The sequence below is a fragment of the Chironomus tepperi genome, unplaced genomic scaffold (assembly GCF_022539635.2).
Source record: "Chironomus tepperi strain 1889 unplaced genomic scaffold, CSIRO-AGI_Ctep_v1 contig_364, whole genome shotgun sequence".
NCBI classification, from domain to species: domain Eukaryota; kingdom Metazoa; phylum Arthropoda; class Insecta; order Diptera; family Chironomidae; genus Chironomus; species Chironomus tepperi.
Genome location: NW_027226486.1, coordinates 1,292,971 through 1,315,968, shown reverse-complemented (window position 1 = coordinate 1,315,968; position 22,998 = coordinate 1,292,971). Strand labels below are relative to the sequence as shown.

General features: G+C 31.7%; 1 protein-coding gene across 1 annotated transcript; it reads right to left on the bottom strand.

Moving 5' to 3' along the window:
• Window positions 1–17,138: 17,138 nt before the first annotated feature.
• Window positions 17,139–22,998, bottom strand: LOC139095382 (uncharacterized). The gene is made up of 2 exons (XM_070646715.1): window positions 21,057–22,998; window positions 17,139–18,186 (listed from the first exon to the last, which is right to left on the bottom strand). Exons 1-2 carry the CDS (start codon window positions 22,798–22,800, stop codon window positions 18,155–18,157), a joined length of 1,776 nt encoding a protein of 591 aa, XP_070502816.1. The 5' UTR covers window positions 22,801–22,998; the 3' UTR covers window positions 17,139–18,154.

The following is a 22,998-nucleotide window of genomic DNA, read 5'->3' as shown; positions in this document are numbered from 1 at the left end:
TGACTTGATTCTATGTCAATCTAGTGCAATGTTGTCCAACCTTCTTTGAGCCACGACACATCTTGGTGTTAAGCCATGAACGAAACTACACACGCCATGCTGTTCATTAAATTTCCAACCATTCTTGACGGCATATAAGTGTTCCTCAGAAGTATGCTTTCTTGATGTTGGGGCCGGAAGCGGAAAATACATGAAAATCTTCCGGGATCTGGATTCCGGGAAAGCATACTTAGAAGCAACATAACGTAGGGCGGTATTTAATAATTGCCAGTAAGATCTTAAAACTGAGAATTTATTCAAGTTTTGTGATTCGATCAGCAATAAAGTCAGAATTTCTGTCAATTCCATCATTTTTTATCAACCTAGGCTTCAAGTTGGAGCACGGTTTCAATAAGTCAGTGCGTATGCCTCGGAACACAGTTTGACCAGCACTGCTCCGATGTACCGCGGTACACAGTTTAGGAACTCCTTCTTTACAAAGACTATTAATGTATCAATTGATCGACATCATTGTTCGTCAAAAAATCAATAAAATTTCATTTAAAAATTGTGAACAGACTAGTTTAGTTACTTTATAGCAGCAAGTCGTAGCGTTTGGAACTATGAAATTCATCAAAAGAGGATTAACATTTTTATTAATATTATCTTGTGGATTTAATTCAGGATTAAGTGAAGAATTTCTGGAACTAATGGTAGAAGACATAAATTAACCAAATCCTGATTTTCCAATACTTGCTCGAGTGTTGCAAGACATCATCGATGTCTATTTTATTAAGGATAAAGTTCCATTTGATTTTTATATTCTTGAGCCATTTCCAAATGAACAAATTCAAATATTGGAGGAACTTCTTTTAAAAAGTAATGGAACTTATTCCTACAAATTAATAAGAATTAATAAATATGGATCTGACGTGTATTTGAGACATAATGCAATGTTCTTTGCTAATAACGACCTTATCTTTATAAAAATGTATCAATATTTCAAACCAGTAAGGTACCAAGATCATGACATCAAATACTTTATGTATCTTGCGGATTCGACGTATGGACAAATTCGAAATTCGTGGATCATAGATGAATTTAATAAATTAAGATTGGAACCTTTAACAGTCTTTCATTACTTATTTTTTGTCATCAATGGATCTGAACATGTTGGCATATTCATGCTGGATTGGTTTTTTGCAAAGTGTAATTCAGTTTTAGTTCCATTATTAAATTATTATGATAAACATTTATGGAAATGGGTATATGAACTAGTTCCATACGAGAAATTTCATAATTTTTATGGATGTGAACTATATATGATGATGCCGGTAAAGCTACCAAATATTCTAAATCATTATCATTGGGGATTTGCAGCTATTGGTAATGAACCTGAAAAATTCACTATTCATGGAATTACACCAATTATATTTAAAATAGCAAGTAAAAAGTATAATTTTACAGATGCATATGCTCCTATGAAGATAACCAGAAGAAATTGGATTATATTTTTTAACATAACACAGATTGAACCTTTGTTATTTTTTGGAGCCAAGACATTTCCAAACGTATATTTTGACATAATTGGAATTCATTTAGAGAAAACAAGACATCGAATGAGTAATGTATTTATGGATGTAAAATACAAAATGTTTGTAACACCAGGTCAATCCTACTCACCATATGAGAAGTTGTTCCTGCCATTTGACTACACCACATGGATTCTATTAATTGCAACATTTGGAATTACTTTTGCTACAATTTTCATTATCAATCGCCTGCCAAGATCTTCACGGAACTTTGTTTATGGAAGTAGAATTCACACCCCAACCTTAAATGTCATCAGCATATTCTTTGGAATTTCACAAGCCAAGCTGCCAACTGGAAATTTTTCAAGATTCATTTTGATTCTTTTTGTGTTCTTTTGCTTGATTTTTCGGACCTGTTTTCAAAGTAAATCATTTGAATTCTTGACAAGTGAGCCACGACGTCCACCACCAAAGACATTGAAGGATTTATTAGCTCAAAATTACAAAATATATACATTATTCAAGAGAGAAATAGAGATAATCATTGAAGATGAACGGGATAATTGGTAACGTATTAGTTTAGGAACTGAGCTTTTGGACATTACTAATTTACTATATATTTTTGATATTTTTTCTCATTTTTTATAGGCCTAGATTCATTGAGCCCGAGAAAAATGAATACATCAATTACTACAAAACTCAATCACAAAACTCTTCAGCAAAAATGTGCATGATAATCGAAGAAATAATACAGAAGGAATTAGATGAAAAAGCACATACAAAATGGAATAAAATGGAAATTGAAAACATATTCATCTCACATCAAGCTATTGTATTTCATGAGCATTCCTTTTATTTTCGGATGATTTATAAAACTGTTAATAGTCTGATTGATACAGGAATTATGAAGCATTTGGTAGATGATTATTTAAAGCATGGAAAATATTTAAAAATTGAAGATCATGCAAGAGTTCTGGACCTTAATAATCTATCATTTGGATTTGTTATTTGGATGTGCTTTATTGGAATTTCTATCCTTGCATTTTTCGTTGAACTGATGAAGAAACCTAAAAATTATGAAGGTATAAGTACATTCAAGTATGCTAAGGTTCATCCTAATGGAGTAGGTGGTTCAAGCGACAGGAACAATGAACTAAATTTGACCGATGAGTCATTCCAAAAATTCAGAATTTCAAAGAGAAATTAGAAACATTCATGATTTATAATTGGAGTCTAAACAACTTTTGATGTGCCCAGTTCATTCCATTTCCGCAATTTCTATGTCGCGAATACACAAATCGAGTTGTTGTGACTAGAAAGAGTGAATAAGCACTCGGAATCTGGCAGGATTCGAACTTAAAATCGAAACCGGGTTATTAGCATTGAGTAACCGATACTCTAATCACTATGCCATTGCTGCATTTATTCCTTTCAAGAATGACTCAATTAAATTGTTATTTTATATCAATTGATCAACAAATTCGTATTAACAAGTTTAGTGATAAAACCTCAATTAAATTTCATTTAAAATGTGCTGACTAAATAGTTTTACTTCATTTACATTGAGGACAGTAAGCAGTAGCGTGTGGAACTATGAAGTTCATCCAGAGAGGACTAGCATTTTTATTAATATTATCTTGTGGATTTTACTCAGGATTAAGTGAAGAATTTATAGAACTAATGATGGATGATATAAGCTAACAAAATATCGATTATGTAATAACTGCTCGAGTACTGCAAGAAGTCATCGATGTCTATTTTATTAATGATAAAATTCCATTTGATTTTTACATTTTGGAACCATTTCCAAGAGATCAAATACGAATATTGGAGGAGCTGCTTATAAGGAGTAACGGAACTTATTCCTACAAATTAATCAGAATCAATAATTATGTATCAGACGTGTATTTGAGACATCATGCAATGTTCTTTGCTAATGACGAAATTATCTTTAAGATGATGTATAGATATTTTAAACCAATTAGGTACCATAATCATGACATCAAGTACTTTCTGTATCTTGCGGATACGAATTTAGCAGAACTTCGAAATACATGGATCATGCAAGAATTTGATAAATTAAGATTGGAACCTTTAACAGTCTTTCATTATTTATTTTTTATCCTCAACAACTCTGAACGTGTTGGCATATTAATGCTTCAGTGGTTTCATAAAGAGTGTAATACTGTCCAAATGCATCTACATAATTACTATGATAAACAATCATCGAAGTGGGCCTATGAACTAGTTCCATACGAGAAATTTCATAATTATTTCGGATGTGAACTACATATGATGTTGCCGGTAAAGCTACCAAATATTCTAAATCATTATCATTGGGGATTTGCAGATCTTAGCAATAAACCTCAAGTATTCAATATTCGTGGAATTACACCAAGTATATTTAAAATAGCAGGTAAAAAGTATAATTTTAAAGATGCATATATTCCTATGAAGATAGAAACAAGAAATTGGATTAAGTATTTCAAAACTGAAGAGGTTTCACCTATGCTATTTTTTGGAGCCAAAGAATATCCAAACGTGTACTTTGATGTATTTGGAGTACATCTGTATTCGGTTAATCAGGAGGCGGATCATAGAATGAGTAACATATTTATGGACGTAAAATACAAATTGTATGTAACACCAGGTCAAACTTACTCGGCATACGAAAAGTTATTCCTGCCATTTGACCACACCACTTGGATTCTATTGATTGTAACATTTGGTATAACTTTTACAACAATCTTCATTATCAATCGCTTGCCAAAATCTTCAAGGAACTTTGTCTATGGAAGTAAAATTCATACCCCAACCTTAAATGTTATCAGCATATTCTTTGGAATATCACAAGCCAAGCTGCCAACTGGAAATTTCTCAAGATTCATTTTGATTCTTTTCGTGTTCTTTTGCTTGATTTTTCGGACCTGCTTTCAAAGTAAATCATTTGAATTCTTGACAAGTGAGCCACGACGTCCTCCACCAAAGACGTTACAAGAACTAATAGCTCAAAACTATACAATTGTTACATTATACAAGGCAGAATTAGAGAGTATGATTGAAGATGAACGGGATAGTTGGTAACATAAAAGTCAAATTTCTGCAACAATTACATAACCTCTAATTGTTTTTTCCAGGCCTAGATTTATTGAGCCCGAGAAAGAAGAATACGTCAATTACTACAAAACGCAATCCCAGAATTCATCGGCCAAAATGTGCATCATAATCGAAGAAATAATACAGATGGAATTAGAAGAAAGAGCACACACAAAATGGAATAAAATGGAAATTGAAAATATTTTTATATCACATCAAGCTATTGTATTCCATGAGCATTCCTTTTATTTTCGAATGATTTATAAGACTGTCAATAGTCTAATTGATACAGGAATTATGAAGCATTTGGTAGAAAATCATCTAAGGCATGGAAAATATTTAAAAATTGAAGAGCATGCTCGTGTTTTGGACCTTAATAACTTATCATTTGGATTTGTTATTTGGATGTGCTTTATTGGAATTTCTATCCTTTCATTTCTTGTCGAACTGATAAAGAAGCCTAAAAATTATGAAGGTTTAAGTACATTCAAGTTTGCTAAGGTTCATCCTAATGGAGTAGGTGGCTCAAGTGACAGAAAAAAGGAACTAAAGTTAACCGATGAGTCATTCCAAAAATTCAGAATTTCCAAGAGAAATGAACCATTTGAAGTAATCATTAATGATTTATAATGGAGTCTTAAGAGTGTAAATGGAGCCTCAGTACAGTTGCATGGCGCAGAGTATACCAATCAAATGGTATCTAGCCACAATTTTTATGTCACGACTATACAAATCGAGTTGATGTGACTAGAAACATTGAAAAAGCACTCGAACCTCGGCTTTCCCTAGGATCGAACCCGCGTTATTAGCATTGGTTGGCCGATACTCTAATCACTAGGCCACTGCTGCTTTAATGTCTTTCAGGAATGACTCAATTAAATTGTTATTTTATATCAATTGATCAACAAATTCTTATTTACAAATTCAGCGATAAAATCTCAATTAAAATGTCTTGACAACTTAGTTTCAATCGTTATTTTATTACAGAAAGCCCAGCAAGCCGTGGCATTTGGAACTATGAAGTTCATCAAGAGAGGACTAGCATTTTTTGTAATAGCATTTTGTGGATTATGTTCTGGATTAAGTGAAGAATCTATAGAACCAATATTCGAAGACATCAACTAACCAAATCCTGATTTTCCAATACTTGCTCGAGCATTGCAGGACATCATCGATGTCTATTTTATTAAGGATAATGTTCCATTTGACTTTTATATTCACGAACCATTTCCACAAGAGCAATTAGAAATTTTGGATGAGCTACTTATAAAAAGTAATGGAACTTATTCCTACAAATTATTTAAAATCGATCAATACAATTCAAAAGTTAATTTAACAAATCCAGCAATGATTTTTGTTCAAGATGAATTCACGCTTGTGGACATATTTATATTCTTTGAATCATTTAGGTACCAGAATCATGCCATAAAACATTTTATTTATTTTGCGGAAACGACACTTGAACAGGTTATGCATTATTGGATTATAAAAAAACATGAATTTTTTACATTTGAAAAATCAACAATTTTTCATGATACATACTTTATATTTAATGAACCTAAATCTGTGTCTATATCAACACTTGAATGGTTTGAAGCTGAATGCAATACTCTACGTGTTCATTTACTTAATGCATATATTAAAAAATATTCAATTTGGTATGAGGATCTAAAGATATATGAAAAATTTCTTGACTTTAATGGATGTGAATTAAAGATGATGCTGCCTATATCGATTTCAAGTGGAATATTCTCGTATCATTGGGGATACGCAGAAGTGAATTATAAGAATCCACATGAATTCAATATTCATGGAATTACACCAACTATATTTAAAATAGCAAGTCAAAAGTATAACTTTAAAGCTGTATTTGTTCCTGTCATGATACGCAAAAGAGATTTTGTTTTCAGATTAAACAGTTCTCATGTTAAAAAGTTGAAGGATTTTAAGGATTTAAAAGATCCATTTGTATATTTTGATGTAAATGGAATTCATTTGAATGAAAATTCATCACATCGATTGAGTAACGTATTTATGGATGTAAAATACAAACTGTATGTGACACCAGGTGATACCTATTCGCCATATGAGAAGCTATTCCTGCCGTTTGACTTTACCACTTGGATTCTATTGATTGCAACATTTGGAATAACTTTTTTAACAATTTTTATTATCAATCATTTGCCAAAGTCTTCACGAAGCTTTGTATATGGAAGTAAAATTCGCACACCAACCTTAAATGTCATCAGCATATTCTTTGGAATATCACAAGCCAGGCTGCCAACTGAAAATTTCTCAAGATTCATTTTGATTCTTTTTGTGTTCTTTTGCTTGATTTTTCGGACTTGCTTCCAAAGTAAATCATTTCAATTCTTGACAAGTGAGCCACGACGTCCACCACCAAAGACATTGGAAGACCTAATAGCTCAAAATTACACAATAAATACATTATTCAAGACTGGAATAGAGAAAATCATTAAAGATGATCGGGATAAATGGTAATATGATACTTAAGTACATCCCAAGGGTGTGAAACTGCGCTCTTGGTGCTGTAATGTCTGAGCGGAGTGGAATTTGATATTCTACAGATTCTACAAAGGTTCACTCAATGCTCAGGACATTACAAATGTATGCCTTTAGTTCCTTTATATTCTGAAATCACAATTTATTTCCAGGCCACGAATCGTTGAGCCTAAATTTAAAGAATACATCAATTACTACAAAACTCAATCACAAAATTCATCAGCAAAAATGTGCATCATAATCGAAGAAATAATCCAGAAGGAATTAGATTCAAAAACAGATACAAAGTGGAACCAAATGGAAATTAAAGACATATTCATCTCACATCAAGCTATTGTATTCCATGAGCATTCCTTTTATTTTAGGATGATTTCTAAAACTGTCAATAGTCTGATTGATACAGGAATTATGATGTATTTGGCAGACAATCATTTAAGACAGAAGACATTTTTAAAAATTGAAGAGCATGCACGAGTTTTGGACCTTAATGATCTTTCATTTGGGTTTGTTATTTGGATGGGATTTTGTGGAATTTCTATCTTTGCATTTATTGTTGAATTGATAAAGAAACCCAAAAAACATGTAGTTTTAAAGACATTAAAGTGTGCAAAAGTTCATCCTAATGGAGTAGGTGGTTTAAGTGACAGAGAAAAGGAACTAAAGTTAACCAATAAATCATTTCAAAAATTCAGAATTTCGAAGAAAAATTAATTATTTGATGTAAGCATTCATGATTTGTAATGGAGTCTTAACTACAATTAAGCAAACTTAATGCTCTCTATCAAGCCACAATTTCTATGTCAGAAATACACAAACCGAACTGATGTGACTAGAAACAGCAAATATGACTCGAAACTGACAAGACTTTCCCTTGGTTCGGTTGATCGACATCCTAACTACTCCGTCATTACGCCAATGCTGCTGTTTCACTTTCATTAAGCCTTTGTGCCGTCGGATTTAGTTTGACCACTTCTGTCTCACAAGAACAGCTCAATTAAATTGTTTTTAAGTATCAAATGATCAACATTATTATATTTATAGACTTAGAGATAAAATCTTAACTCAATTTTATTTATAAAGTGTTATTTTATGACAGTAAGCCCAGTAAGTCGTAGATTTTGGAACAATGAAGTTCATCAAGAGAGGATTTGCATTTCTGTTAATATTATCTTATGGATTATATTCAGCATTAAGTGAAGAATCTCTGGATCTTATAATTGGAGACATAAACTAACCAAATCCTGATTTTCCAATACTTGTTCGAGTGCTGCAAGACATCATTGATGTCTATTTTATTAAGGATAAAGTTCCGTTTGACTTTTACATTCTGGAACCATTTCCATTTGATCAAATACAAATCTTGGAGGAGCTTCTTTTAAAAAGCAATGGAACTTATTCCTACAAATTATTAAAAATCGATCAATACAGTTCAAAAGTTAATTTGACAAATCCAACAATGATTTTTGTTCAGAATGAAACAGCCCTAGGAGAAATATTTAAATTCTTTGAATCATTTAGGTACCAAAATCATGCCTTAAAATACTTCATATATTTTGCGGAAACGTCATTTGAAAATCTTAGAAATTTTTGGCTTATAAAAAACCATGAAGCTTTAACATTAGCAGTGGGATCAATTTTACATGACACATACTTTATTTTTAATGAGCCTCAAGTTGTTCCTTTATCAACACTTGAATGGTTTCAAGACGAATGCAATACAATTAGCGTTGTTGTACTTAATGAATATAATAAAAAAGATTCAGATTGGGCTATGGAACTAGAGATATATGAAAAATTTCTTGACTATAATGGATGTAAATTAAAAATGATATTGCCGGTAAGAACACCAAGTGATTTATTCTCATATCATTGGGGATATGCGACTATGGATTATGATGCTCCTGGTGGATTCATTCTTCATGGAATTACACCAATTATATTCAAAATAGCAAGTGAAAAATATAACTTTATAGATGGATATATTCCTGTCCTGGTGAGCCATAGAAATTTAATTTTTAATTTAAAAGAGAAGAAAATTCGTGAACTTTTTTTACATAAAAACATTAAAGAACCGAGTGTTTATTTTGACGTAACTGGAATTCATATGGATAGAGTAACACATCGAATGAGTAATGTTTTTATGGATGTAAAATACAAAATGTATGTGACACCAGGTGATACCTACACTCCATATGAAAAACTATTCTTGCCGTTTGACTTAATCACTTGGATTCTGTTAACTGCTACATTTGGAATTACTTTTGCTACAATTTTCATTATAAATCGCTTGCCAAAATTTTCACGGAACTTTGTTTATGGAAGTAGAATTCGCACACCAACCTTAAATGTCATCAGTATATTTTTTGGAATTTCACAAGCCAAGCTGCCAACTGGAAATTTCTCAAGATTTATTTTGATTCTTTTTTTATTCTTTTGCTTGATTTTCCGGACTTGCTTCCAAAGCAAATCATTTGAATTCTTGACAAGTGAGCCACGACGTCCACCACCGAAGACATTGAAGGATTTAATTGCTCAAAATTACACAATAAATACATTATTCAAGAAAGGATTCGAAGACATAATTGAAGAAGACCGAGAAAATTGGTAACCCAAAAGAATAGTGTCTGCAAAAACTGAATAACCTCAAATCTCATTTATTTCCAGGCCTCAAATTGTAGAACCCGAATACAAAGACTACTCCTATTACTACCAAACTCAATCACAGAATTCATCAGCAAAACTGTGCCTCATAGTCGAAGATTTGCTCCAAAATGAATTAAATTCCATTGCATATACAAAGTGGAATCAACTGGATGAAACAGCATATACAAAGTGGAATCGAATGGAAATTGAAGACATATTCATCTCACATCAAGCTATTGTTTTCCAGCAGCATTCCTTTTATTTTCGGATGATTTTTAAGACTGTTAATAGTCTGATTGATACAGGAATTATGAAACATTTAGTAGACAATCATCTAAGGCATGGAAAGTACTTAAAAATTGAAGAGCATGCAAGAGTATTGGACCTTAATAATCTATCATTTGGATTTGTTATTTGGATGTGCTTTTGTGGAATTTCTATTATTGCATTTATTGTTGAACTGATAAAGAAACCCAAAAATTATGAAGGTTTAAGTACATACAAGTTTGCTAAGGTTCATCCTAATGGAGGAGGTGGCTCAAGTGACAGGAACAAGGAACTAAAGTTGACCGATAAATCATTACAAAAATTCAGAATATCGAAGAAAATGGAGTCATTTGAGATTAGAATCTTTGAGTATTAAAACAAATAGGTACGAACTAATATAGGACCTTATCTAGCTTGACATCAAAATTAAGTCTTGTAGCTTTGGATATCCTTTGATCAGTATTTTTGTAATTACCGATTGCATGTCAGAGACTTAATAAAATTGTCTTTATTATTGACTTTACTTCAGTGAACCTTAGTATTTGGAAGTCTATGAAGGATATTAAAAGAGTATCTGCAATATTTTGATTAATTTTATTTTGTGGATTTTACGTAGCATTAAGTGATGGATTTATAAAAACCATGAATCAGCCAAATCCTGACTATCCAATACTTGCTCGAGTGCTGCAAGACATCATCAATGTGTATTTAGTGGACGACAAAGTTCCATTTGACTTTTTTATTCTGGAACCATTTCCACAAGATCAATTACAAATCGTAGAGGAGCTTCTTATGAATAGTAATGGAAACTATTCCTATAACTTATCAAGAATTAAAGAATATAGAACAAAAATTAATTTGATAAATCCAGCCATGATTTTCGTTAAAAGTGAACAAGGTCTTACTGCAATATTTGACTATTTGCAGCCATTTAGGTATCAAAATTATGACATGAAATATTTTATATATTTTGCGGAAACGACACATGAAAAAATTATTGACTTCTGGCTGATACACGAACATCACAGTTTACCAGTGTTAGGAACAATTTTGGTTTACTCCTATTTCATTGTTAATGAGCCTGACTTTGTGTGCTTATCAACAATTGAATGGTTTTTAAACACGTGCAATTCTCCTAACCTTCTTGTGCTTAATAATTATGAAAAAAGGAATTTAGTTTGGTCTAAGGAACTAAAGCCACATGAAAAGTTCCTTAACTATAATGGATGTGAATTAAAAATGTTAGTTCCTTTATGGCTCAAAAAAACCAATTTATTCTCGTTTCGTTGGGGATTTGCAGTTTTAGATAAACAAGCACCAGATGGATATCAAATAAATGGAATTACACCAATAATATTCAAAATAGCAAGCAAAAAGTATAATTTTAAGGATGAATATTTTGTAGTCTCTTTACAAAATCCAAATTGGATTATCACATTTGACAAAGCTGACGTTGCAGGAACGTCTTATACAAAACACACTGATAGTCCAGTCGTTTACTTTGACATAGTAGGAATCGGCATGCACAGAGCGTCACATCGAATGAGTAACGCATTTATGGATGTAAAATACAAAATGCTTGTAACTCCAGGTGATACCTACACGCCCTATGAAAAGTTGTTCCTGCCTTTTGACTTCACCACTTGGATTCTGTTAATTGTAACATTTGGAATTACTTTTGCAATTATTTTTGTTATCAATCGCTTGCCCAAATCATCACGGAACTTTGTTTATGGAAGTAAAATTCACACCCCAACCTTAAATGTCATCAGCATATTCTTTGGAATATCCCAAACCAATCTGCCAAATGGAAACTTCTCAAGATTCATTTTAACTCTTTTTGTGTTCTTTTGCTTGATTTTTCGGACCTGCTTTCAAAGTAAATCCTTTGAATTGTTAACAAGTGAGCCACGACATCCACCACCAAAGACGTTGCAGGATCTAATAGAACAAAAATATACAATAAATACATTATTAAAGGAAGGATTTGAGCTTCTCATTAGTGAAGACCGGGAAAATTGGTAACACATTAGTCTAGTGTCTGTAATAGCTGTATCAAGTCTTAATTTATTTTCCAGGCCTAAAATTGTTGAACCTGAATATAAGACATACCTCAATTACTACAAAACTCAATCACAAAACTCGTCAGCAAAACTGTGCCTCATAATTGAAGATTTACTCCAAAATCAATACGATGCACTTGTAAGTTCAAATTGGAACCAAATGGAAATTGAAAACATATTCATCTCTCATCAAGTATTTATCATGCAGCAGACTTCATTTTATTTTAAAATGATTCTTAAGACTGTTAATAGTCTGATTGATACAGGAATTATAAAGCATTTGGCTGATAACTATACAAGGAGGAACAAGTTTTTAAAAATTGAAGAGCATACAAAGGTTTTGGACCTTAATGATCTTTCATTTGGGTTCATTATTTGGATGAGCTTTTGTGGAATTTCTTGTGTCGCATTTCTTGTTGAACTGATATACAAACCCAAAAATCATGTAGGTTTAAGGGCAATAAATCGTGCAAAGAGTCATCCTTATTCAGTTGTTGAGTAAAGTGACAGTATACAGAACTAAGAAATCTAGAGATGCGCTAGGGCGATTCGCGGCTAGTTTATTGTCTCAAGTCATGATCGCTGGACCGATGTTGCAATAATCATGTACCAAAGTACTAAACCATTCCGCCACCGAGCCACTTCATCTCATCAAGTATCTTTCAGTCTTCGAACAATTAGTTACGACCTTTTATAGTACCTTATCTAGCTTGACAGCAAAATTAAGTTTTGTAGATATGTAAGCTTCAACTCAAGTTCGTAGAACTATGCTATAAGGTCTTCTGTTTTACAAGGACAGCTCATGCATAAAATAGTTGATCATATCATTCATAGATATCATTTGATCAACATTATTGTAATTACCAATTGCATGTCAAAGACTTATTTAATGTAATTAATAGAATTTTCTTTATAAACTGTTAACAAAATAGCTTTAATTGTTACTTTACTACAGTGAACCATAGTGTTTGGAACTATGAGGGTCTTTATAAGGGTATTTGCAGCTTTATTTTGTGGATTTTACACAGCATTAATTGATGGATTTATAAAAGATGCAATTCAACCAAATTCTGATTATCCAATACTTGCTCGAGTGCTGCAAGACATCATCAATGTGTATTTAGTGGACGACAAAGTTCCATTTGACTTTTTCATTATGGAGCCTTTTCCACAAGATCAATTACAAATTGTAGAGTCGGTTCTTATAAATAGTAATGGAAACTATTCCTATAATATAACAAAAATCCACAATTATGGAACAACAATTTATATGAAATATCCAGCATTGATTTTTGTTCAAGATGAAAGGGCCCTAAAGAAAATATATGATTATTTGGAACCAGTTAGGTATCAAAATTATGACATGAAATATTTCATTTATTTTGCGGACACGACACATGAGAAAATTGTTGACTTTTGGCTGATACGGCAACATAATACATTACCATTGATAGGAACAGTTTTCGTATACTCTTATTTTATTATAAATGAGCCTGACTTCGTGTCCTTATCAACACTTGAATGGTTTTTAAACACGTGCAATACTCTTAACATTCGTATACTTAATAATTATGAAAAAAGGAATTTGGCTTGGTCGATTGAGCTACAGGAATATGATAAATTCCTCAATTATAATGGATGTGAATTGAGAATGATGTTGCCGTTAAGGAGCTATCCAGGGAATTTGTTCATGTATCGTTGGGGATATGCAGTTTTGCATGCAGTTGCTTCAGATGGATATCAACCACATGGAATCACACCACTTATATTTAAAATGGCAAGCGAAAAGTATAATTTTAAGGATGGCTATTTTGTAGTCAATTTCACAAAACCGAATTGGATTATGAGATTTGACACTGCTGACATCGCAAATACGCCTTATACACGAGGCTCTGACAGTCCAGTCATTTACTTTGACATAGTTGGAACCAACATGGACGGAAAATCACATCGAATAAGTAACGCATTTATGGACATTAAGTACAAACTGTTGGTGACACCAGGTGATAGCTACTCGCCATATGAAAAGTTGTTCCTGCCGTTTGACTTTACCACTTGGATTCTACTGGTTGTAACATTTGGAATTACTTTTGCAATTATTTTTATTATCAATCGCTTGCCAAAATCATCACGGAACTTTGTCTATGGAAATAAAATTCATACTCCAACCTTAAATGTCATCAGCATATTCTTTGGAATATCCCAAACCAATCTGCCAACTGGAAATTTCTCAAGATTCATATTAACTCTTTTCGTGTTCTTTTGCTTGATTTTTCGGACATGCTTTCAAAGTAAATCATTTGAATTCTTGACAAGTGAGCCACGACGTCCTCCACCAAGGACATTGAAGGATCTAATAGCTCAAAAATATACAATTAATACATTATTCAAGGAAGGAATTGAGAATTCCATTGGAGAAGACCGCGAAAATTGGTAACACATTAGTCTAGTGTCTGTAATAGCTGTTTAACCTCAAAACTTAATTTCTTTGCAGGCCTAAAATTGTTGAACCTGAATATAAGACATACCTTAATTACTACAAAACTCAATCACAGAATTCATCAGCAAAACTGTGCCTCATAATTGAAGAATTGCTCAAACGTCAATATGATGTAATTGTAAGTTCAAATTGGAACCAACTAGAAATCGAAAACATATTAGTCATACATCAAGCTTTTATTATTGAGCAGCGTTCCTTTTATTTCAAGATGATTTTTAAGATAGTTAATAGTCTGATTGATACAGGAATTATGATGCATTTGGCAGATAATTATACAAAAAGGAAAAAATTTTTAAAAATTGAAGAGCATACAAAGGTTTTAGACCTTAATGATCTTTCATTTGGGTTTATTATTTGGATAGGCTTTTGTGGAATTTCTTGTGTCGCATTTCTTGTTGAACTGTCTAAGAAACCCAAAAAACAAAAGAAATTAAAGTTTGCTAAGGTTTATCCTAGGAGAGGTGATTATTTAAGCGGCAGGTACAAGGAACTAAAGTTCACCAAAGAATCATTTAAAATATTCAGAGTTCCGAAGAAAATTGAATCATTTGAGATTAGAATCTGAGTTTTAGAATAATTAGGTACGAACTAGTATAGTGCTCTATTCCTATCAGAATAGGAACATGCTCGTCAGCGTTATTCTCAGCTTATTCTGCTCTTAAGAACACGCTATTTGTCTGTCTTGCTAGACAGTCATATTTGATTTGAGTACCTTTAATAAAATATCGACATAATTAGAGAAAATAGTCTTTTGTTTGAGATTCAAATATGAAAGACTAGTTAATTTATATAATTCACAAAACTTCACCTTTATTGTTCTTTACTTTATAAAGTTAATTCGAAAATTGTTAGTCTTTCAACTATTTTTATCCTAAATTATAATTTTAACGGATTCATTATAAAAAATTTCAATATCAAATTCAAACTTACTCTTTGTAGACTTATAATTAAAGAATTTTTATTTTAATCACGTTCTCGTATCCTTTCTTCTCACTTATTTTCTTTTTATCCAAAACCTCACACTTTTCTTATTTGAAGTTCACACGAAAAGAAACATTTGTAAGGTTTTAAATTTCAAATTGGAAAAATACGGTAAAATTCAAATTTCTTAAGAACGTTAATAATTTTCAGAAATATTCTTACTTAATTAATGCAAATTTAATTCATATATAATAATTTCTTTTAAAAAGAAATTATTTTACACTCGCGCGGAGGCTAAGATGTCTAAATTTTTGAGATGACCACGTATTGGGTTTCACGTGATGAATTGTTGCTACATGGAAATTGTTGAAACATTTGATGTTGTTGATTGGGAGAAAAAGTTGGAAATGTCATGTATTGATTAGTAGTAGGAAATTGATTCCATGATGGAACTGGCATCATAGTAGCAGGATTGTACATATAATGAGTTGTGGATGGATGGAAGAAATGCTCAGAATTGACTATTTGTGGAATAATAGGCTTGGACATGGGTACATAAGAGACAGGATTTTGAATTTGTTGCATTTGTTTATCTGCAACTGGAACAACATGGTTTTGGTGGAAATGTTTACGACGTTTAAATTGCTGTTGAATTTTCGGCTTCATATTTGTCCTTTCTTTATTGATTTTTTTGTATGATGATTGAAATTTACTCACAACTCTCATCATCTTATCTTCCAATGAAACCTCAAATCCATCGTTCATGAACTTGTTCATTATTGACCTAACGAATCTTCTGTCTTTAAATCCGATTAAAGCATGTACACGATTAACAGATATGTATTCGAAATCGCTACACTCATATTGTCTTAATTTATTCATCACGTCCAATATATTTTGATTTCGCCACATTCGTACCTTCACAACTTTTTCTTGACTTCGACTATTATTAATTACTTCAAAATTTTCCTTAGTTTGTTCAGGTGTCATAAACAATACAGACTTGTCTACAAATCTCATAGTATATGATCTCCCATCATTATTCCTCTCACTTTCACTCGTCATCTTGTTAATTATTTTTTTGTCTCGAACTCCCATTCTCAAATGATACCGTTTGTTTCTCAAAGTTTCGATATGAAGATTGGTGATCTGATTATAGTCATCTACCGTAGCATTGATCTTCCTCATAATGCATTGTAACATTGTTTTAGGCTTCACTTGATCATAAATTGATGAGAATTTTATTACAGGTCGTTCCATTGCTTAATCTGAAATTATATGATTGAAGTAAAATTAATTTTTTTTTTTTTTAGTGCCTTGTGTCATGTTCAACTTCTTGTTGACTGGACTTTTATGTTTTTTTTTTTTTTCATGTTAACTCTTATTGGTCAATCATGTCTGATTAATTTATTTTTACGTCAACTCTACATGGTTGATCATAAATTTTTTTTTTTAAACGACTTTTAGGAATTTGAATGTTCAACTATAAAATGGCCAGTTTTATAGTATCTTCCTATAATCTTATTTTATGCTTTTAAGATTTTAAATTTTTGGTTTGAACTTTTTTGAACTTCAACGTATTTGTTGAAGCTTTAAATTTTACATTTTTATGGCATCTAAATTTAATTTTGCAACATAAAGTGCTCCGCGATTTACAACACTATATTTTTCATCTTTATATAATTTCATTAATTGTTTAAGCGATAAACTTTTTAATTCAGGTATCGAATTATTTTTACCCAACAATACCCTGTACTCTCTGACTTGGTTTTTTGATCCTATAATTATATCAACAATTTTACCAATTCTCCAGGAATTGGCAACAATGGTATCGACAGTGATGACAATGTCACCAACTTTTAATGGCTCTTTTGTGTCAATCCATTTTTCTCGTAATAATATAGTGGGTAAGTAATATTTAATCCAGTGACCCCACAAAATATTGGTTATTACTTTAAGGTCTTCATACGATTCATTGAATGTTCGTTTTAAATTTACACTACAAGGTAAAGTTTGAATTGATTGCCTTCCAATCAAAAAATAGTTAGGTGTTAATATTTCAGTATTAGTTCCTTTTATAGGAATTAATACAAGAGGTCGGTTATTAAGAATGCCAATTACTTCATTAAGTATGGCTTTTAGCATAAAATCATTAAACAATTTTCTATTTAGTGTTGTCATATCAATTATCTTTTTAAGTATGATTTTTGTCAATCCAACCATACGTTCGACGGCTCCTTGAAAATGTGGTGATCTAGGTGGGCCGAATTTCCACTCAATTGGAGAGGTGATTATTCCCTTTTTTAGTAACGTGACATTCCACTTATTGACATCAGATTCCAGGATATTACTGGCTCCTTTGAAATTTAATCCATTGTCAGATATGATGATTTTTGGAGCTCCTCTCAAATTGATGGTATTGGTTAATGCTATTAATGTTGATTCAGAATCCATCCTTTCAATTAATTCAAGGTGTATAGCTCGGGTGGTTAGACAGCTGTAAACAAATATATAACGTTTAGCTATGATATTTCTGTAGATGTTGACGGTGAGTGGTCCTGCAAGATCTACCATGGCGTTTGTGAAAGCTGGGTTATGATGAGCCAATCGAACTGATGGTAAATCCCCCATTAATGGAGCTTGAGGTTTTGCTGAATTTTTCCTGCAATGTAAACATTTAGATTTAATGATTAGATTAACAGTCCATTTTATGTGTGGTATGTAAAATCTATGAGATATATGCACTACAGTGCTGTTATTCAGCGAATGCTTATTCATCTCATGGTATTTTAAGATTATCAAAGAAGTAAGAGGATGTACTTTGGGCAAAAGTATTGGACAGATTCGGTCATATCCGTATTCCTCAACATTTTCTTTATTTAGAGAAATTCTAGTAGAAACTCTAATTAAATCATTGTGATCCAAAAACGGATTTAACTTAAAAATTTTATTATTTTTTGGCAATGGTCTGTTACTTTTTAGCAACTTTAATTCTTCAGAGTATCCAATTTTTTGTGCTTTTAATAAACATTGCTGCTCAGAATGTTGGTACATAAAATTTTTACACAAAATTTTTGATCTTTTATCATTGAATTCATTGGTAAGTGACTTAATTTCCGTTTTGATGGTTCTATTATGCTTATCATTTTTTAACATATTGTTTAATACATCAATTTTTTTCTTAACTTTTGCATTTTTTGTTAAATGTATTAATCTATAAGCATATTGATAGGTACTAATTAATGATAAATAATTATTGAATTTGGATGGATCAAACAGATCATTTTCTTCATTATCATCATTTTCAACAACGTTTATATTTAGGTAATGTAATTTAGATTGTTGTTCAATTTCGAACTTATTGGCCTTAAATTCAGGCCAATTCTCCTCGGGCATGCAAAAAAGTCGAGGATGAAACCAATCATTGCTGAAACTCATTTCAGGCATAGAACTTATCTTAGTGCCAAAATCTGCAGGCATGTATTCGGTTGGTATCCATAACCATTCATTTGATTTCGTCATACTTTTAATTTTATCTATTCTATTTTTTACATAAACGGTGGGCTTTTTTGGATTGTTTGTGATCCATTCTTTCACAGCAGCATTATCAGTCAAGTATACTACCTTATCGATGCTTAAAGTATGCATCTTAATTACTTGATTTGCCATGGTGCAAATTTTAAGAGCAACGTTAAGTTCTAATTCCGGTATTGATCTATTTTGTTTAAGAGGGGTGACGAATGTTTTAGCATGAATTAAGTTATACCCTAATTGTTGATTTTTATCATTCAAAAATCTCAAGTATATAGCACCACATGCTATGTCTTTACCAGCGTCTCCAAAAGCCCAAAGTTGTATTTGTGATGAATTTTTATATTGACTACAATAAATTCTGGGTACATTAATTTTTGTAATATCTTTGAACCAATTAATGCAATTTTTCCATAATGTAAAATGATCTTCATTAAGAATTTGATCCCAAGTATAATTTTCTTGACACAATTTATGGTAAAGTATTTTCATTTTTGATGTTGCAAATTGAAAGAGTCCGATAGGATCGAATAATGTCATGAGTACTTGAAGTACTTCTCGTTTATTGGGTCGTTCGGTTCCGTGGATTATACTTGATGGAAATTTATCTAGATTTAAACTAAGGGCCAAAGTGTCGTTTTTAAAATCAATATCATAACCGAGTAACTTTTCTCTTGTTTCGTTTGAGAAAACTTTTTCGTGACTTTTTTCTATAGACGTTAATTTACCCCGAATTTCATTTATGACCTCCTGTACATTACTGTTAATTTTTAACAAATTAAACCCACCAGTACGTAAAATTCGCTTCACATGGATAGTTAGGTCCACTGCTTGTTTTACAGTATCTACTGATCTAACTATGTCATCAACATAGCTACTTTTTAAAATAGTTTCACTTGCTTCTGGCAAGTCATTTTTAAACTTTAAAGCAATTGTATTTTTTACATGCTGTGAAATGACAGGTGAACATTTAGCACCAAATGGCAAAACTAACATTTTGAAGACTCTAATTTTATCTTCGGGATTTATACGAAAAAGGAATCTCAACGAATCAGTATCCTCATCAGTTACAAAATCTGGTGGAACATTTCATTAAGGTCGCCCTTAATGAAATATGTTCTTTCCCTCATCTTGAATATTATTTCCAACAGACTATTATACATGTTTGGACCCGATAATAGAAAATCATTCAATGATTTTCCATTGACTTTTGCAGCCAAATCCCATATCATACGAACTCTTTTATTTGGTGGATGAATAAAAAAAATCGGGTTGTAATATGTCTTTTTACCATTGTTTTAACTTCCAATTCTGTTAGTTCTTTTGCATAACCCTTTGTTAACAAATTTTGGATCTGACTGACACATTCTTGAAACTTATTTAATTTATAAGCTTGTTTCTCTACGATCAGAAATCTTCGAAGTGCTACTTTAAAGGAATTAATATAGTCTAAGGAAAAAGGTTGATTTACCCATAAAAGTGGTGCTACATAATGACTGGAATTAGGTTTTTGAATAATTTTATTGTTTAGTACTTCCAGTGCATAAACTTCCTCTGCAATCTTTTTATCATTTGGTTCAACAGGTAGATTGTAATCAAGTCCCATAACTTCTTTCTCCATCTCATTAAGTTCTTTTATTTCTGATTCCATTAATTCATGTTGATGGTTCATATAACGGTTATCGTTTTTGACAAATTTGTTGTCTATAATTAACTGATCATAAATTTTTGCTAAACTATAAAAAGAACCAAAAATATAATCTCCCAATAAACATCTTACACCAAATGGAGCAGAGAGGTCTTTAGTCTTGGGTTTAACTAATTTAATCTGTTCAAAAACGAATATATTGTCAATGCCTATTACGCCACTTATTTCATGGTAATCATGTAGATTCAAGGGTAACAAATATGGATATTTATCATAAAATTCACTCGCAATGAATTTTTGTGATGCGATGTTTAATTTTCTTACTGTACGAAAATATAACTTATACGACTTACTGGATGATAGTCCACATGCTTCAGTTTTTACTATTCTAGAGTAATCGTCATAACGTTTTTGGTCTCCTGACCATCGAAGTTCTAAGGGAAGCCATGGACCTCTTATTTGCAGCTCATTAGCAACAGACTCCTCTATTAAGGATACAGTACTTCCACTGTCTATAAGTAGGGCAACTTCCTTCTTTTGATTTAATTTAAGAACAATAACGCTCAGTATATTGTTGCATGTGGTTGAGTTGTTGTGGCAACTATTAATTAGTTTGGAGTTATCTACAAAAAGCATATTATTTCTAGTAAAGTTGTTAGTGTATAAATGTGAGTTGCTTAGCTCTTGAATTAAAGTTTCCATTTCATCATCTTTTCTGTCTCTAGAACATCCAGGTTCAGGTAGAGGGTTATCAGAATTGTTGTTATTTCTATTACTATTAATGTTAGTAAATTTTTTATTATTGCTGTGATGCTCTCTCTTATTGAGTTCTCTATCTGGTTTTCGTTTATAACAGAAAATGCTATGATGAGGTAATGAACATCCCTCAACTCTACATTTTAACTTGTCGTTTGGACAGTTTTTATGTGACGACCATTCATTACCACAATATGTACAGATTCCATTTTTCTTAGCTATGGCTGTTACATCTTTTCCATTCATACGCCACAAATCCTTACATTTATTAAAAGTATGTGAATCACTTTTATGATACCAACATTTTACCTTTATATTATCGATCTTTGACTTATCTTCAAAATGATACAGACGAGGTTTCTCAAACCTTCGTCTTTCTTTCTCTTCTTTGTCTTTACGATTATTACTGTTCAAAAATGACTCATTTCTTATGCTTAACTCTAAAGTAGGTATGAACTTTGTTAAAGTTTCAATTAAGTTGGAAAGTGACACACTTTTATGTTTGCTTTCCAACTTAGCTTGCTTCTTTTCCCAAGCAGTCTTTAAAAAAGTTGGTAAAACATTTACTACATTGGCTATAAATTTTTGGTTGTTACTGTAACTTTTTTCGTTATACGCTTTAGACAACGAATCGAAATTTCTCAATTTATCAATGTACTCAATAATTTTAGCCTTCTGATGACTCTTAATTGAAATGTGATTTTCTAACTCACTAGCTTCTTTGTAGAGCGGTTTAAGATTATGTTTTAAACGCTTATTGATATTTTTTAGACATTCTTCATAAGTTTTGGGATTAAAAAGAGTCTTACCTCCAATCCTGATGACTCGTTCATCCTTAATAGCGTCTTGAAGTCGTGTAACGTTCTCGTTGTTACTATATAAATTCTTCGTCTCTTTAAACGCTTCGTAAAAGACACACCACGATAGATTATCGTCTGTTACCACAGGCAATCTCTTCAAACTTAGTTTGTTCAAATAGTCCACTGTATTTTCCCGAACTTTTCTTACAGTTACATTTCTTGTATCTGGTTCTGTGTTATTATCAGTATCTGAATCACTTGAATCACTATCGGAATCACTATCACTTGATAATTGCTCATTTTTTAATTTTAATTTTTTCTTTTTTGAATCATTTAAAGCTTGAGTGGCTAAATTAAATAAGCAATCATCACATATGATTCTTTTCGCGTCAGAATCATAAGATCTATCTTCATTTGATGACAAACACGAGTTGTGCTTAAATCTTTCACAATAAAGACAAGCTTTAAATTCATAATCAACTATACTTTCACTGCACTTTTCACAGGATATAACTGTCTCACTGGTTGATTGCTCTGCCATAGTTTCATTACATTCTAATGACTCGTAACTGTCTTCAGATATTTGATTAATAGTATTGTCACTTTTATCATCTTTATCACTTTTATGCTGTACACATATCCACTTAGCATCAATCTTATTATATTTTTGTCTTTTACACTTAGAATGAATCCACCGTATACATCCTTTTATATCACAAAATATTAATTTGTCACTAAA

Bases quoted from the DNA above. Each gene is read 5' to 3' on its own strand.
- LOC139095382 (XM_070646715.1), bottom strand. From the start codon at position 22,800: ATGGCAGAGCAATCAACCAGTGAGACAGTTATATCCTGTGAAAAGTGC. The intron at 18,187-21,056 runs GTAAGTCGTATA...TTTACATTGCAG, and splicing joins AGCATGTGGACTATCATCCA to GAAAAATTCAGCAAAACCTC.